This window comes from Diuraphis noxia, unplaced genomic scaffold, assembly GCF_037042655.1.
Source record: "Diuraphis noxia isolate RWA-SAM2 unplaced genomic scaffold, SU_Dnox_SAM2 contig0003, whole genome shotgun sequence".
NCBI classification, from domain to species: domain Eukaryota; kingdom Metazoa; phylum Arthropoda; class Insecta; order Hemiptera; family Aphididae; genus Diuraphis; species Diuraphis noxia.
This window is the reverse complement of record NW_028301713.1, coordinates 80,398,189-80,417,994: the sequence shown is the minus strand read 5'-3', so window position 1 is coordinate 80,417,994 and position 19,806 is coordinate 80,398,189. Positions and strand designations below refer to the sequence as shown.

The 19,806-nt window shown below is 25.7% G+C and overlaps 1 protein-coding gene across 6 annotated transcripts; it reads right to left on the bottom strand.

Annotated features, from left to right (window-relative positions):
• Nucleotides 1-894: 894 nt before the first annotated feature.
• On the bottom strand, nt 895-19,572 carry Frmd5 (FERM domain containing). Of its 6 annotated transcripts, none has more exons than XM_089222151.1 (13): nt 19,428-19,572; nt 17,837-18,005; nt 15,815-15,919; nt 15,593-15,635; nt 15,349-15,531; nt 15,076-15,287; nt 14,844-14,996; nt 14,735-14,749; nt 13,761-13,849; nt 11,244-11,458; nt 10,043-10,177; nt 9,822-9,872; nt 895-4,519 (listed from the first exon to the last, which is right to left on the bottom strand). In XM_089222151.1, exons 2-13 carry the CDS (start codon nt 17,930-17,932, stop codon nt 4,206-4,208), a joined length of 1,611 nt encoding a protein of 536 aa, XP_089078277.1. In that variant the 5' UTR covers nt 17,933-18,005; nt 19,428-19,572; the 3' UTR covers nt 895-4,205. The 6 variants fall into 6 exon arrangements, with proteins under 6 accessions (XP_089078277.1, XP_089078274.1, XP_089078276.1 ...); XM_089222148.1 differs by lacking the exon at nt 19,428-19,572 and adding an exon at nt 18,264-18,619; XM_089222150.1 differs by lacking the exon at nt 19,428-19,572 and adding an exon at nt 18,405-18,619.
• Between the last annotated feature and the right edge of the window lie 234 nt (nt 19,573-19,806).

The following is a 19,806-nucleotide window of genomic DNA, read 5'->3' as shown; positions in this document are numbered from 1 at the left end:
ATCATAAATTATAAAAATATAATAATAATCATGACTAAATAGATCTATTTAGTATTTAGTCATGATAATAATTTATTCTGTAGTAAATGTATGTTGTTACACTAGTGCGATTGTGGCCAGTGCCGCGTTAAGCTATGTTGTCGTCCCGGGGTAAATTAAAATATGGCACCCTTAATTTTTTATTTTATGTCGATCCTCAAAAACTCGCCGCCCCGTTAAATACGGCTCTGATAGTGACCAAAATTACTATTAAGCAATAAGCGACTTATTGTTGCAGTAATTGGCAATTAGCAGTATTGCAGTGATGCCCATCGGTAATCAAAGATCGATCATTCTCGCGCATTCCAACGGACGATAGTGGACAGTAAAACCCATAAAAAAATAAGTACGAACTACAGAGAAAAATTTAGATTTTTTTTGATACAATACTAATAAGTCGTATCATAGAAAATAAATGATTAGGTCTTTGCGGGCTGTATCGCGTTATAGAAGCATTTTAGAGTAGGCACCTAATTGAGTAATTGGATTACCGTTTGGCACAACCAATAACCATAGAATGCCCGTTACACTACTACCCAACATTGCTAATAACAGCAGGTGTCTTATGCATATAGTAAATAATTTAGTACACTAATGAGTATTTAAAGGTGACATCTCTTGAATCTTGTGCCTGTTTATAGTTGGAATTTATAGGTATGAATTAGATTTATTTTGAATACTCATAATAAAAATGCCACACCAATACCTGCTAATGATCATTATTCATTACTCATTAGTTTTGAGATGTACGTAATATATTTTATTTAAAATAAATATACTTAGGCAAGGAATTCAATTAATTTGGATATAAATAAGGAATAAGAATACAAATAGTGAAAAGTAAAACATGTAGTCTTGCAGCATAATAAACAGCGTTTTTATTTATTTATTTTTACTTCAAACGATTGTATTGGTAAAGCTTACTTAAGTACAACAATGTAATATAATCTTAGATAATAAACACAGTTAGTTTTAAAGTATTTAGGACTAGAATAATACAATTTTCGATTAAATGGTCAGAATAGAGCACAGGATCTTACATTTTAATATTACTTTTATTTGACATAGCAAACTGCACGCTTTACTGTATGTTGGTATTTGTGTCATCATAGGTTGAATTTTTTAATAAATAATTAAAATGATTCATGTAAAGAATTATATCTGAAAAAAACAACTCTGTAGAAGGTTCAAAGTTTAAATTAAATACAAATTTCAATTATTAGTAGGGGTAAGAATAGTTTTTACAACAGTATTCATTTTTGAAATAAACTATTAACAAATTATAAAAGCTTCAGCTCTTTCCAACCATTGATAAAAATTATAGGTACATAGTTTGTTATTGGAATGTTATGTAATTCAAGAAATATAACTTATAACTATGTAGATTTTTTTCACTAAATAGGAATATAATATAGTCTATAACATTATTGAATTCATAAGCCTAACTACTGTGGAATATATATATGAATAAAAAATTTCAAGTTAGAAAATACATAATATAAAAATTGCACATCGATAATTTATATAAAACAAAAATAAAATCATGATAAACAACAAAGCCATCAAAAGAATTTTAAGTACAAAAATGTAGAAAAATAGTGGTTTATATCAATAATAATAATAATAATAATATATGTGTTGTGTTAGTTATAAATTGTATTCGATGAGACAATGAATAATAAAATTTTAAATACAACTTTTTGATATTCACCATTTAGTTTTTTTTTTGTTAGATTTTGGTTTTAGAGATCATGTTGATAATAATATTGGAATGTTTGGTAACTAGAATATAATAGCCAATAGTATAAAAAATCGGCCGGACTGAATAACAGGTGATATGTAGAATTTGGATGAAAATTATAATAATTTAAATAATTTAAAATTATACACATCCTTAACACCAAAATTCTTAAACTGTATGAGCAAAAAAAAAAAAAAACCATTAATTTAACAACTATTATTTAAACCCAACACCTGATTTATATTTCCAAATACCTAATTAAAGATAAAGTACTAAAAATCTAATGTAATATAAATTTAAAAAAATAAATAAAATAAATAATTAAGAATAATTTTTAAAGTGTTATATTAAAATTTACTTGATGTAAGTAGTTTAAGTACTATATTTTGAAATTAAATGCAGGTATAAAATGATATTAAAAATAAAAATAAAATAAATGAAACCAATAGAATTGAAACAAATGCATGTTATTAAGATGTTAAGTTGATTAATATGAAGTCTGTAAGTATATATTTTAATCTGGAATCAAAGATCTTTAAAAAAATATTCCACCACTACTATTCAATAAAATTCTGTTATTGGGAGTTTTTACTGTTAAATATAGTAGCGAGGTTCAGAGTAAAAAGAAAGGTACAAAAATATGATCAATTTACTTATTGGAAATAAGTCATCTTACCTAAAAATGACTAGTATTTTGTACCACAATCAAATTATACTACAAAGAATTGTACAAATGTTGAATAAATATTTTTATAACATATTTCTAAAAATTTCACAAATAAAGTACCAATAAACTATACGAAAATAGGTGAAAAAAAAGTTCTGTCATAAGTTTAAGCGATTTAATTTTATCTAATTTATTAAAATACTTGGTGAGCTAGTAGTAAATAATAAGTAGGATTCGGTTGTGTTAAGTATATTGAAAGATTTATTTTGAAGATAACTGATTGTATGTATCGTTTATTTTTTATGTTAATAAATTTTCAAAATTATATTTAGAATACATGAAAAATGAGTTTGTTCAATGTGGAAATATTTTATGGCGGTAAGTATTTCTGGAACACAGTATGTTCAAACTAAAAGAAACCACTACTAAATATTTCAGCTGAAAGACCTTTCACACAGGAACAGCGCTAGGATTTGTGGGGCCCCGGGCAAAATAAATAACAGCCACATTATATATTATCCAAACTATCGCTGAACAGTATAAAATATCATTTAAGAACTGCGGGGCATTGATTATAATTTTAAGACCGCGGGGTCTGGGGCAACTGCCCCGATTTCCCCCTCCCCCCTCGCGCCGTCCCTGCTTTCACATACACAATACAACTTGCTATTTTAAAAAGTTTTTTCTAATCACAAAATTAACTTAGTCATAGTAAATTGAAATTTATGAGTGATTTCAGCAATATTTTATCAATAATCAATTGATATAAGATATATTAATAACATTCTACATATTATATAATATGTATATTATATACGCTTGAGTAGTTTGTCTGTTTATACTATCACTTTTTAATAATATTTTGTATCTGTAATAACTAAAACTAAACAAAAATGTTTGACATGTTAGTTTTTGTAATTTTTATTATTTGAAAAAATCTAGCTATAGATATTGCGTTTACCTATTTAAAAGGATTGAAAAATATATTTTCTTAATATTAGTATTTCAGTACTTCCTTAAATTTCTTGAAAACCCTATTTTATTATTAAGTCAAAATATGGAGTGGAACCTCTTAGTATGAACATACTTTATAAAATAAATTACTGACTAGTGACTTGTTAAGATATAAGCACCAATATTTCATTGAGTACTAACACCAAAAAGCATTATTTACAAAAAATTCGTATTCATTGGTATATGTAAATGTCAGTGGCACCCTTAACACAAAAAAACTCTTATGAATTGGTATAAAACATAAACACTTAAATTAATATCAAAACACAAAATGTTAAGATAATTAAAATTTTAAAATTTTAAAAGCTCAAAATCATTATAAAATCACATATTTCATTGGGACAATTAGATAAATGCATAAATTTAAGTGAATTACTTTGTAAAAAATAACTATAAATCTTAGAATTTGATCAAATTTCTTCAAAATTATGTCATTAAAATGTTGAGCACACATATGACAGGTTGCATAAAAATGTATTAATTTAATGGTTCTCTAAAATTCGATAAACCAGTCAAAGGGCAACTCAATTATTTTTAAGATACCAATTATTATACCTTATTATTCATTAAATGGTAAATTATTGTTTATGCAACCTGGCAATAGACATTTAATTTTAAGATACAATGCCTAATAGGTACCTAATAAAACTCCAACACCTTGAATAGTTTATATCAATTTTCATGTATCTTATTCTAGAGTGTGAAGCTAATATAAAAAGTGATTGAACTAGTAGTATTAAATTACTAAAATATCTTTGACCTGATAAAACGCTGCAATAAAAAGTCTTTACTAGGTTCATAATAATTTTTCTTGAAAGCAGCGATTTCTGGAGATTTTCTAATAGTAGCTATGACATCAAAATCAGATTCTAGAATAATAACTACAACCAAAACCATCATAAACAATGCAAATATAATTGGTAGCAAAGTCTGTCGCAAGAATGACAAGCTTGATCCATTGTTTCGAATTGCTGTAGTTTCTAAATGTTTTTGACCAGACTGCTGATTAGAAACAGATTGGATTAATGGTGAACCATCTGTTACCATTGTAGTAAAGTCTATAAACAAATTATACATTATTTTTATTAACAATGATAAATATAAGTTTTTATAAGATAAGCTTAGGCTCAAGCTGCAATAAGTATAACAATATGCTGTATTTAAATTTATATAAAAATAATACCATGGTAATAATATGGCATAATAAATTTGATTCAATCTAGAACTGATATTTATTTAGTTGATTTTATCATTATGTTAATAAAATATTTGTAGGTAATCAAAATAGTACTAAGATTTGATGTGAAAGATACAAACACACAATTTGAGAAATGTAAAGGTACTATTTTTTAGGATTTCATTAAATGTTTTGAAATAGGTTAGTAAGTGTTAAGTTTAAGTTAAACAAATGCTTCGTGTAATAAGATGCTATGGTACCCTCATATTTGTTCTTTATATAATATACAGGTTGATTGATTTATCATAAAACACTCATTATTTCAAAAAGTATTGACTTTTTTCAAAATATTTTTTTACATGGTTTCAAGTTGTTAAAAAACCAATGGTTTTATTAAAAAATTATATTTTTAAATATTTTTTATATTTATAATTCTTAAGTTTTTTACTTTTTTGAATGACAACATAGAGTTTTAATTTTATATTCCAAAGTAGAATATTTTTCTAAGTATTTTGATACATAGAAATCGAATTTGGGGCTAGTAGTTTATGAGTTATAACTTTATAAGTATTTAAAGTTTAGACAAGCGGAGTAGTGGACAAACATTTTATGGGGTAACCCCGTACCACTCCACTCTGCCAATTTAAACTTTAAATACTAATAACTCATAAACTACTAGCCCCAAATTCGATTTTTATACATTAAAATACTTAGAAAAATATTCTGCTTTGGAATACGAAATTAAAACTCTATGTTGTCATTCAAAAAAGTAAAAACATAAAAAATGATATGGATAAAAAATATTTAAAAATATAATTTTTTAATAAAATCTTTGGTTTTTTAACAACTTGAAACCATGTAAAAAAATATTTAGAAAAAAGTCAATACTTTTTGAAATAATGAATGTTGTTTGATAAATCAATCACCCTGTATATATGTTAAATTATGTATACATGTGAAATTTTTCTTCACATCTCTCTACTAAGTTTATATATTTATTAGTAGCTTAAATATATATATAGCCTATAAAATACATATTTATAATCTTGTATTGATTGTAATTAAGCAAAAATGGATAGCAAAATTCATAGAAGCAAATTTGATGGGGATAATCAAATACATCTATAATAATTGAGTAATAACCAATATAATACGTAGAATACACATAAAGGTGATTTGTTATAATAGAATTTAGTACAATTTAGTTTTAAGATTATTTATACATTATGTTTATTACAGCATAAACTATTGAAAGAATCTAATAATTTTGCTTTCATTATATTTATATAAATACAAAATTAGAACATTTACGAATCAGCGATCAAAGTGAAAATAATCACAGAAGACTGGAATAAAGAGAAATCTACATTTAATTAAGATTAAACGGATCTCATCTTTAACCATATTGTCTCAAAATAATTTGATTCATCATATTCTTTTTAATTATTGTTTAAATATAGTTTAACTAATATAAATATTTTAACACAGTTTATACATTTTAATACGAAAAAATCCTTGCAATTCCTATTTTAATTATAAAGTATTTGTAAAAAAAATTATTTAGCAATTATTTATTTTTAAATACCATTGTTGATGGGAAAAAACTACTTAATGCCAAATTTATGATTTTGAGGTGGTGCGTGAAAAAAAAGAGATAAAGTACTTATGAAAATTATATAGGTAAATAATTCAATGTTTACATTTTACATTTATAGGTGTCAATACATTTTATTATATTGTATGTGGTTGAATTAATTTTATTGATGAGTCATTATTTATAAATAAGTTAATTAAACTATTTATTATAACAATTAAAATATTGAATGTAATACGCATACAATATAGTTATAGTTCTAAAATTATAGAAATATTTTATAAAGAAATCAATTTAAGTTATTATTCAATAATATATTTACAAAATAATAACTAGTAATATATAGTATACATATATTTTTTTAAATACCTGACATTAAGATTTTCAGAGGATGTTACTATTAGTTTTCTTTTTTTGATGTACATGCAAAATACTAAATGTGTTCAGTAGAACCAAATACCAATTTTATATTGTTAGCTGATTTATAATATTTATATTCTATCAGTTTATAACTTTCATAACAAGTCAATTCACAATAATTTTAAAATTAACAACACAACTTGTTTTGCAACGCACATTTTTATGTAACATGTGGGTCAAAGATAAAACAAATAGTGCGCTGTCAATTCAAAATAGTATCGGAACAATCAAAATAAACTTTTAATAATTTTATATTTAGAAAATGATAAAATTAATTAAAATTTTTAATTGCAGTAGAGCATCCAATATTCTCATAAATTTAGACTGAGGAGCGCGCAAATAATAAAACAAAGTTTTACAACATGTAATTGTAAAATTAAGAAGAAAACATGATATTGTTTGGTAGGTGATATTACTTAATACAATATTAAATAATAAATACAAATCTATTGACTTTTTTTAAATTGATATTTCTTACAATTTTTATAAAAAAAAAAATTAAATATTGAATTAAAATTACAGGTAGGTACATTATTTATTACTTTTCATCTACCTGAGGTTTACCAAAGGTTACCATAACTATCTGTATATTTGGAAGTCAAAATGTTTCCATATGTCACTAAGACCCTCAGGTTATGACACTATCTAAGACAATTCATAAATGTTAATTAATTTTAAATATCAGAGAACAAAAATATTCTAACTCAACGTAGATAACAGAAAAAAGAGACTAATTGTAAAAATCCAACTGTCACAGCTATATACAATAATATACATTTAGTGTAAGGGCCATATTGTATTGATTATCGTAAGTATTTCAAAGGTATCTGACATTGATTCAATGTCAAAACGTCTATAAATGGAAAATAGAAATTTCAAATTGCAATGAATTCATATAATATTCAATAGTCTAGTCATATTGACTTCGGTAAGATTGGTCCGATATCACTGTGCATCACTAATATTTATATATATTTAGATTTTTTTTTTATAAAATTGTATTATAAATAATGATCTGAATGATTAAGAAAATCTACAGCTGTAGCTAACAGGTATTAAAATAATCTCAAATTTTATGATAAAATTGAAATCCATACTATCATTTTGTAGTATGAGTAATTTGAACATAGAAAAACCTCAAAAATAAAAACAATATTACCTAATAAAATAATTTTATTAATGATGAAAATACAAATTTATTTTAATATACATTTTTCACATATTCAGTCATGTTTAAAATGTTTTGAATTTGTAAATTAAATTCTAAGTTTTAAGTTTAAAGTGAATGTTAATATTAACTTAAAGAATATAGAATTAATGTAGATTGTGCATTTTTATTAATTTAAAATTTAAAGAATGTGAACTAAACAATTAAAATACTATAGAGTAAAATAATATATATATAATGGTTAATGATTAATACTATAAACAATTAGCAAATAGTTATGATTTATAATTTCTGAATAGATACATTTTTTGTATAAATCGTAAAAATGTTATGTGCTTGCTTTTTATTGATTAGTAGAGCATCAAAGGGATAAGTATTTGAGTTTGGCCCAAAAATAATTACAGTTCTAAATTGTGTACAAGTTGGGTCCCAACATATAACATTTGTATTCAAATTGGCCAGTATGAAATCATATTGTAATATTAGGTAGGTATATGGGTTAAACCACTAATCTGAATTAAAGATAAGTGGTGATTAAAAAAAATTCAGTATTACGTAATTACTAAAATATTATTTAGGACTTTAAATGCTATTACCAAACAGAGCTGAAAATATACAAACCATATTGTAGGTTAAACCAGATGATTGGAATCGTGGCTAAATATACAGTTATGTTATTAATTAGTCTGCTTGTTAGTATTGTCTATTTCTAAACACAATCAGGTTAACATCATAACTCATAAATCATAATCAATTGAGGTATTAAAAAAAATATGGCTACGCTGGCTGTACATTATTTAATCAAATTCGAGATCATACCAGTATAGTATAGTAATATAGTAAGCCATGATTGGACGTAAGTAGTGTAGTATGATATGAACACAAAAATACAAGCCTATTCTAGCACGGTATGATTTTTGACATGGGACCCAACTAGTACATACCACATTAAGAGGACGCTACACCCGCATGTGTCGTCTCCGTCTTACACGCGTACTACATAGCAAATTTTTGTTCGCTGGATTCAATATTGTGCTGTTAGTTAGGATATTATAGTGAATTGACCCATTATAGAACTTTTAGGTAGGAATATTATCTGTTTTCTCATGTTGGTTTTTTACGATATTTAAATTTTTAAATGAGTTATGTGAATTTTCAAATATTCACACTTAACATGCTCATAACTCATTTAAAAATTTAAATATCGTAAAAAACCAACATGAGAATACAGATAATATTCCTACCTAAAAGTTTGATAGTGGGGCAATTCACTCTAATATCTAAACTAACATCACACTATTGAATTTAGCGAACAAAAATTTGGTATGTAGTACCCGTGTAAGAGGGAGACAACACATGAGGGTGTAGCGTCCTCTTAAAGATATAATGAAGCTAGAAATATAATTCACTATAAAAAGCAACATGATGTATTTTATTTAAAAGCACCATCACTACTTAGTTTATTATTTTAGTTACATTAAAATATATATTTTTTTAATATAATGTTATTACAATCAAATTATAGATCTTTATGATTAAAAAAATAAAAATAAATTATCTACAGTAATTTGTGAATAAAAATGTTAAAAGTAATATAAAATAGATTGAGGTTATTATTATAATTTTTTTTTAATTGTTGATCAAAAAAAAAAAGGAACTTAAGTTGAGATCATTACAAAATAAAATTTGTGGCAATTAGTTTAAAAATATGTCACCACTGTGGCACTGTTACATTAAATAATATAAATTTATGAGTATTAGTATTACATAGTGAACTATGCACGATAATATGAAGTAAGAAATATTATTAATAATATTATACCACTTATGATGAAAACTCAATTCATTGATTAATTTTAATCATATTTAACTAAAATAGTGTATAAGGAATACTATCAATGTGTATTATGTGCATTTAGTTAAAAGGTTACAACGAATAAAAATATGATGGTGAAATTGAACCAATTATGAGCAATATACGACCCAATACCCGAAACTTACCAATCAGTAAATGATCATTCAAGGTTTCTTCATGATGGACCTCTTGTTCAACTAAGAAATTATAATTTATAATTATGTTTAAATCTAATTATTAATCACTCTTTAGTCTTTTATAATATCTTAAGATATTAAAAAAAAAATTTTAAAAATACTAAAATACTAAATTCTTAATAAATTAAAACTATTGGTATATACAAGAACTATATTATAATATATCTTACTTTTAGATGTTATGATCTCTTGGTCTTCTAATAGAGTCTCTAAAACTGAATGATTATCAATTTGATTGGATGAATCTATTGAAGTATTGTATTCTTCACTAGTGTTTGTTAATGAACGAGGAAGGCTATTAAATCCTGCAATAAAATTTTAATAATATAATAATCAATAATTTGTCTAAAAAAAAATGTCAAATACAATTAGATGAGATTTAAAAAAATTAATAGTTAACTTACTTAAAATATTTAGTCTATTTCTAAATGGTAAGTTATTTAATAAGTCAAACATTTTAGTACGCTTTACATGGCGTATTTAAAAGGTTTAAATTAAGATATATTAATAACTATAGAAACCTAAGAAATGCACTTAGGTGAAGAAGAGAGCCAAACATTCAGTGTTTAGTATTCTGTCTGCCTAATATTTAATATTATATAATGTACACTGTATATTATCAGTTGTTGAAATATTAGTACGAAATACTGAGTTGAAAGGGCATTTCAAAATGTGTATCTTAATCGGTAATTAATTTATTCAGATTAGTAGAACATCAACATCTGATTTTCAATAAATGTAACAAAAATATAAATAATTCATGTTGTTAAATAAAAAAAATCAATGTAAAACTTATAGTTCCATTGGCTTTGCTCAATTCATAAAAATATATAACAGATAAATGAAAATCAGAAATAAAAATACAAATTTAGTTGAATAATAAAATGTGATTATGTCATGTTGGGTAAAGCTGAAGACATAATATATACTCATTATTTTTAGAGGGGGAGAGATTTGAAATATTTTGTCTTTTTAAATAGCAATATATTGAGATTTAAGAATTAATTTAATTATGAATGTGTGAACAATATTATATCTGTAAACAATAAAGGTTGAACATAATTAACCCCTTATGAGAATTGCCGAGTAGTAAGATAAATAGATACACTATAATATATTTTGAGGGAAATTTTTAATACAATGATTCACAAATTTAACATTCAGTATTAAACTATTGATTTAGTTGTATTTTATATTTTTAATATTAAAACATGAGAAAATATATATATTATATTTAATTATTTCACATTGTGAAATGATCTAAAATTTGGCTTTGTATTATATTTAGGTAATAACTTAATACTTAAACAACATGTTATATGTAAATATATTTTTAATAAAAATTAAAAATCAACAATATACTATACATACCAACTTGATTAATAACAAGATTAGAAGGTGTAGGAGGTTCACTTGATGATTTTCTTCTAAGGCTACCAACACGTGTTACAGATGGAGATTCTCTGGTGATTGTCATATCTTCTAATATTTCCCGTTCAACACGTCCACTATATTTGAATTTGGTACCCCATGAAAAAAATCCTCCACCAGAAACAACATTAGGAACATCAGAGCTTGAAGGAAATCTGTTACATTAAAATAAATATTTTAGTCTTATTTTGCAAATTAATTAATTAAAACAGTTTAATTTACTTATATAAAATATAAATACATTCATAAATATATATTAATACTGGGGTTTGGATTTAGAGGCAATATAATAAATAAAAAAACAATTCCTAAATTTACTAAAAAAAATTCAAAAACCATATAATATATATTAGATAAATTGTTTACTGTGAAATATTGATGATTTGAAATTTATGAACATATTTTAATCTATAAATAGCTAGTATGAGTTCTTTTATAAATGTTAAGTTAACTGGTCATACCAAATATTCTGTAAAGTATTTAGGGATATTAATAAAAATTGCCAACAATAAAACCCATTTTTTTTCCCGTGCCAGGCATCATATAATTAAATTTAAAACATACTTGTAATTAAAAAAAAACAAAACTACATAAATAATATCAAATAAGTAAAATATGAATAATAATAACACACTAATATAATGGTAACAAGTATTGCGTGCTCATTAAAAATAATTAACAGATGATAACGCACTGTCATCAAAAGATCTTATCGATTTCTACCGTTAAAAAAGTATATTGTATATAAAACTATCAAATCAATTGAAAATTTAACAAAAAATAAATAAATCTACTTTCTAAAATATTAAATGACACATTTTTCTAAAAAAAAAATATTTTTCGATTGTTAAAAACGGCTATCTTCAACTCTGAACCTTGATTATTAATATTTATGCATGGTCACTTGGATAAATTATAAGTGTATTAGATTGCAAAGCTCAAATTAGGAAAAATTAAAGAGAGGATTTTAATTAAAAATTTAAAGTTACATTCCAATACACAAAATTATTTAACACATACCCATGGGATGGAATTTATTAGACAAATAATAAGGTTCATTGCTGGCTCAAGCAAAAATAGTGTACTAAGTAAAATTAAATTTTTTCATATCTTAAATACATTTAAGTCAATTTGAAAATGTCGTCAAGGCTGATGCGTATCTTGAGTATACATTGAAGCCACCATAATGAACTCATTTACAAATTTATGAATTACTATGATATAAATATAAATATATTTAAGAGAATGTTATACCCGCATGTGTTGTCTCTGTCTTACAAGTGCGTAACATACCAAATTTTACGTTTAGCTCCGGGAGTTTAAAATTTAGAGTGAATTGACCTCTTATAAAAATCAAAGGTAACATTATTATTGGAGGCTTCTCATAAGCTAATTTTTTTTTTTTAAATCTTAATACGAGTTATGAGTATTTTAAAATTGTAAATTGTTTGTATAATATCTTAAAATACTCATCTCACTTTAAAGTTAAAAAAATAATAATAAGCTTATGAGAAGCCTCCAATAGTAATGTTATCTTTGATTTTTATAAGAGGTCAAAATTCACTCTAAATTAGTGGTTTTCAACCGGTGTGCCGCGAGCGCCCTTGAAGTGTACCACAAAAAAAAAAATAAATATTATATATCTAAATATATACTAGGTATTATATCACGTATTATATGAATTGGTGTGCCGCGAAAATTGTGTAGGAGAAGAAGTGTGCTACGTTGTTAAAAAGGTTGAAAACCACTGCTCTAAATTTTAAACTCGCGGAGCTAAACATGATCTGCTGAACGTAAAATTTGGTATGTTACGCACTTGTAAGACGGAGACAACATTGGGTTCTGCTCAGAATTGTTTTTTTTATAAAATGAAGTATCATAAAATTCAAATTAACACATTCATTAACTGTACAGCAGAGCAGTGGCAAAACGAACCTAAAATAATCCATAAGCAAACTTATAATTTACACACCCACCGACTTACCGGCTATAGGTACCTATTATATTATATTATACCCTATCGAGAAGCAATCGCTTTTCAAAGATCACGGTCGTTTCACCACTGCAGCAGAGTGGGTACTTTTTCTTGACTACCATTTATATATTTTTTAATTAAAATTTAACTCACATTATATTTTATAACTGTTGATAATTGTAAGAATGTTAAGATAAGAATTGATAATAATTTTTGTCTCATTACTATGATAATAATAAGTGGTATAATTAATTAAATTAAATTTGAATGCTATGACAGTTAAATACTACAAAGAAAACAAATGATAAAATTAACATAGTTATGTTGAAAATTAATTTTATCCAAACTGTCTTGAAAATACATTTACTAATAGAAGATAAACTTCATCTCTAAAAGCTCTTTCGAAATTCAAGTACTTCTAGGATATTTTAAAATAAATTATAAACAAAATATTTTGATTTTCAAATAAATTATACACTTACGTGAAAAACAACATTTGTTCCACAGCACATTTCCACACATGACGACATGAAGAACCTCTAGGACATTTAAAACCAATAGTTTGCTTTTTCTGAAAATATTCATATACATAAGTATATAACATATATAAACGAATTACTTTTTAAAATTATTGTTAAATTATTAATGAACATTTAGTTATGAATTTCATAAAAAAAAATTAAAAATTAAAAAATGATCTGCATTTAACTATATAGAAGTGAATATCTAATCAATAAAATAATTAAATTAAAAATAAATATCTATAGCTTTATGTAGAAAGACTAGTCAATTGAATAATCTACAAATTAATTTATAAATGTAAGTATCTTTCTTAATCTAATAACAGTAGATAAAATCTAATAGTTTAATAAATAGATTGAAACATGACATAACAGATCAAAGAAATGTTATAAATATTTGCATAATAAAATATGATATACATATAATATATTTTCTAACATTATTAAATATCTAATTTAGTTGATTTGAAACAAACACTAAGTTAGTCTTAGTAAGACTAACCTAATATTTTGGAACAATCTTTAAATAGTGATTGATAACAATACCAGCCTCGGGCAAAAAAATATTTGTTATCATATCTCCAAGAAATTTCAGAAAAATTTCTTTATAACATTTGTCTTGGGTCAACATTAATATTTACAAATGCCATGAAAATTGTACAACAACGTTAAAAAATTAAATTTGTATCAAGTTTGTATATTTTATTATTATATGATTTCTGAAATTTTATTTAAGTGAAAACTAAAAGAATCCTAAGTGCTCATTTAAAAAAGTGCCCATCATGTAATTATTAATCTTTTATTGAAGTACTTCAAATATTCATTAGAGAAGTTTTTGATAAACAAAAATTTCATTGTGTATACTAGGTATCTATATTATATAATGTACTATATAATACTAATTATTCTAAAATAAATTTAATTACAGTAACTACCTTGATTCTCTGATCCTAAGAAGCATGTAATTACATACAAAAAAATACTTAAATAAACTAAAATACAAAATGAATTTAATATGCTAGATTATTATAAATAAAAAAATACCTCATTAAGAATGATATGAATGATGAACATTTTACCCTCAAAATTAATTTTTTGAACTTGTGACCAGCTGAAATGATTCATTTTCTTGCTGCCTTGGAATGTAAGGATGCCAGTATGATTAATTCCTAAATAAAGTTGATTACCTCTTTGATCCTATATTATAAACAGAAATGTGATAAATTTTTCTGTGTACCTTCATTAATATGCCATTATATTATATAGTATTTTTTACCTTAACAGCATGAGGATCAACTCCATATGTGTCCAGCACACACGCTTTTTTCAAAAAAATTGTTTCCATTTCAGCAGCACTTTTGCCTTTCAATTCATTTTTATGAATATCCATCATTTTTTCCTCTAATTGTAATGTTTGTTTCAATAGTATCTTTAATTCACTTACATAATTATCAATATGTTCTTCTGGATTGAAATCTCCAAGTTCAGCTATTAACAAATATTAAATAATTGTGATTGTAAAATAATTAGATAGATTATTATTTATTACCCTGCAGTATATAGGCTCCGAGTAGAGCAGCTTCAGATGTGTTACAGTAAAGGCGACCGTGTAATAAATCCCTTTTTAACTGAAGATAGATTTGATAGCGAGTAATATCTTCTTTTAACCGAAATGGATTTGGCGGATAAAATTTAACACGAAAGCTAAATAATATATTGTCAGCTTCCATATCTAAGATAGAGATATTCTTTTAACAAATTATATTTAATGATAATAATGTTAAACAACAAACCTCGAATTTGTTTAAAAATCGATTTAGATGGTTCTAACCAATGCTGTAAAAATACAAAATAAATTAAATTAAAGTAATGTTCTATAAATAATTTGTAAATTATACGATAGGTACCACTTAATGAAATCATTAAATAAATCCTGGAATCATAATATTATTGAACTATCATGAAAAAATTAAGTGATACCTAAAACGACTGTAGTTGTCAAAAAAATTAAGTACCCTTTGACGTTTGCTATCAACATATCTTAGACCAAAATAATCCTTTTCAATTAAATCCAATTGTTCACAAATTCGATTTATCAAGCTACTTCCCTTTTCATTTATCTAAAAAATAAAAAATAATATACATTATTATCATTAATTGAATTATAATATATACCTACAAGGAAATATAAAACATAAATTAATAAACAAATGTATCTAACACTGTATGTATGGTATATAAACATATAATCAGAAAATATAAATTCAGAATAAAGCTTAAGTTTAATAATAATAAATCATTGCATTTTATTAATTAATACTTAGTACCAGCAAGACATAAGTTAATGGACTAGGTTCAAATATGAGGTATCATGGTAGGCAATTATATCTTTTAGTATGAAGTAGAAGTAAGTATTTAAAATGAGATACACTTACATTTGTAACATTTTTTTAAGGTACACACTACTACTTATAAAAAAATTATTAATCTAGATTTAAATAAAACTATTTTAACATATCGTTTTTTTCTAATACTATCATTTGGTATAACTTTAACATAACATAGATAGATGTCAATGTCTCAATAATTTTTTCTTTTAGGAAATTGCAACAAAATATAGAAAATTTAAAAAAGTAGTTATTGTAATGAACTAGTAACCTAGTTCATAAGTACCTAATTGCTATTCATAACTTTACAAACGAGCAGCGGATATAAAGTGATGCCTGATTTTACTCAAATCATTGATAAAAAGTAGAAAAATGTAGAACAAAATTTTAATCTGATATTTCAGTTGACAGTATCCAATGTTTTTTTTCTGATTATGACTGAGGAACCTATTCAATAAGCATTGTTTTGTTGTATACATTTTCCTATTATATGGTTTTAAGATTATTTTTAATTACTTTTAAATTTTATAAATCTTATAAATTTAATTTAAAAATAATAAATACATTTTGATAATACTCATTTCAAGGATCAATATAGAGAATAATCATAACTGCAATTTTCTTCTTATATTTTATTGTTAAATATTGGTATGGTTGTAAAGAAAAATATACTGATTAAATGTATACCACATATTCTAAGCGTAATTTGATAAAAATGTAAAATCTCATTTAAATATATTAACTCATGTTACTATTATTATTGCTTATCTATGATTTAACAAATATGTAATACAATATATGTAACTTTAATGATTAAATAGATACTTAATAAAAACTTTGTAACTAGGTGCATATAATTTAAAAGGTACACTTATATAAATCCATTCATTATCTTCTTGTAAACAAAATTTGTTTAATTATATTTAATATAATTGAAGTGTTGAAACATACTTTGATAAATAGAACTATCCTAATTGTGTATTAATGTATCATTAAACATACGAGTAGGTATATTAGTACAGAATAAATTATAATTTTTTAAGATAATATAAATTAAAAAAACTTTAATGGTCATTATAGATTATTAAATATTTATAAATACAAATAGTATACATGTAGGTAACTACCTAAACATGATAATTAAATATCTATATACATTCATCAAAGTGAAATAATATTTATTAATCTACCTATTTAATAATTATGATAAAAAGTAACAATTATATGAATAACTGTATGTAATTTTCAATTCTGATTACAAATATACCTACAACTGATGGTAATTTTTATAGCATTATGAATTATTGATTAATCACTTTACCAACACAAAAGTTGGAAATCAAAGAACTAATTCAGAAGAGTAATAAACTTTGTTCCTGGTTCATTAAAATACATAATGCCATTTCAACATATGATGATCAATAGGTAGGAACCTAATTTACTATTAATATTCTCATTCATAACACATTATATACACATATCCATTGAAAGTATTAAATAAAAAGTTGTAAAATGAGAATATATAAATACAGAGATAATATTTAATCAATATAATATACATGTTTCAAGAGTCTAGTTTAAACTAAATAACTAATAAGTAATAATAATTTTTATTAATTATTATTTTCAATAAATATCCTAAAATTATACCTGAAATTCACTCTCCAGCAACTGATTGTCATCCAACAGACGGATGGTACACTTGATTGGCGTATTTGCGGAATTTTTGCTTCCAAACTTCATCATGTTATATTTTAGAGAACAGCACGGCCGTCAAAAGCAATCCCACGCAGCTGAATCAGTCAAAACGTCGCAAGTCCTGTGCGGGAATAGAGTAAAAGAAATCTGAATTAACCGGTCGAGAGCAAATAGTGAGCAAAATATGCTGAGTTGCAGAAAGCAAATTAATACAATCGTGGCGGCAGAAGATATAGTAGGCAATACAGTCGTTGGCGGTCAGTCAGGCGAAAAGACACACAGAACAGGCGTAGGGTACCTTATGTTATAACCGGCGTACTTACGTACTACATACTATCGTTACGTTTCATACATTACACACGATCCTTCAACCACCTACCTATTATGTTATTATCGTGAATAATCGATGATCGCCCTACCCTACTCGGGTTTGGTGCGAGCAGCTCACAAGTCGGGGACGCGTCGTCGTGGAAAACTGACAACTACGGCGAAACAAACGAAAAACAGCACATAATCGTACCTATAATACCGTAAGTTGTGTGGACTATGGGCGATTAACGGCGCACGCGAAAGGTTTCGTCCGTTGGCTGACCGCTTATTTATTGACTATCACCCGGCCCACAGCGGTGGCTAAGAAGGTCGCTGGTGCATGAAGTCCGGGTGGCGGGCAGTGGTGTATACAACAACACTGTTTTAGTGTGTACACAACACTACTACAACACGGGACGACGCAATATCCCATTCGTCGCGCTCAAAGATTACGGCGCGTCCTTATCTCAGCGGCAGTCCTACTCCTCCCGGCTCCCACCAAACGATTAGGTTTGTTTACGCGCTCACGTCTATCAGACATTCAGACATCACTATTCAGTATTCACTAGTCTAGATCAGCTAGATCACTATTCACTACATCAGTGACTGCCGAGTACAACAACTGACGACCGATATGGCAATATTATTATTACCATAACAATAAATAATAATAGTAGTTAACAATAATTTATTATGGGATCGCGTAATAATTGCGTCAATCATAAAATGAAATATATCCTAATAGACCTGTAATTAACCTTGTTAATAGGTCCATGTGTCGTATAATCAATGGCAGGGAATGCCGAATGCGTCTATTTAGACATTGCCTTTTGTTATAGGTATCATAGAACAATAGTTTTAGAACATTATAATTAAAAATATTATTTGTTATACGGAGTTTATTTTTTATTTTTTTGGCGGTCAGTGGTCAGTCGTCACTGGTGTATGACGTATGGTCGTACGGAGAACGTTTTTGGTGACCACTGAACAGCCTGCCTATTTAATAGACCATTACAATTACAATATAATAAAGTCTCCTAATTCCTAGCTATTTCCACCAATTCTATGGGCCGGACACTCTTTGTGTCCTACGCTTTCGCTAACCACTTTCTCCATGATATAATAATGTAGATCAGCAATCTATTCGGCTGCAAAAGTATTCTATAACGATCGATAAACGTCATTGTATAAAATATAAAATATATGGATAGAAAACTTGCTAGCAAATACGAACCTCAGGCAATAACAGCCCTTTGTAAAGATTTACTCGGGCTCTATTCCCGTCACCAGCAATCGGTTATCGTGGCCGTCGTCAAACGAAGAATAAAATATAATTGGATTATCGTTCTTTGCGGTTTTTTCTTTTTTGTTATTGTGCACGACGCGTGTTCGTCGTAATTACTAAATAGTAGCCCATAGACATCTTACGTTAAAGTAGAAATAAAGTTGTGTCAAGACGTGTTAAAATCAAGTGTCCACTGTCCAATAGTTTAAGTAGTTACTAGTTGATTCTAACTACTAAAGTACAAAGTAATAAGTATAGTTAATACTTAATAGTAAATAGTAAATAATAACTCGGCACTCTTCCTGTCACCCATGAGCCTTGAGCCATG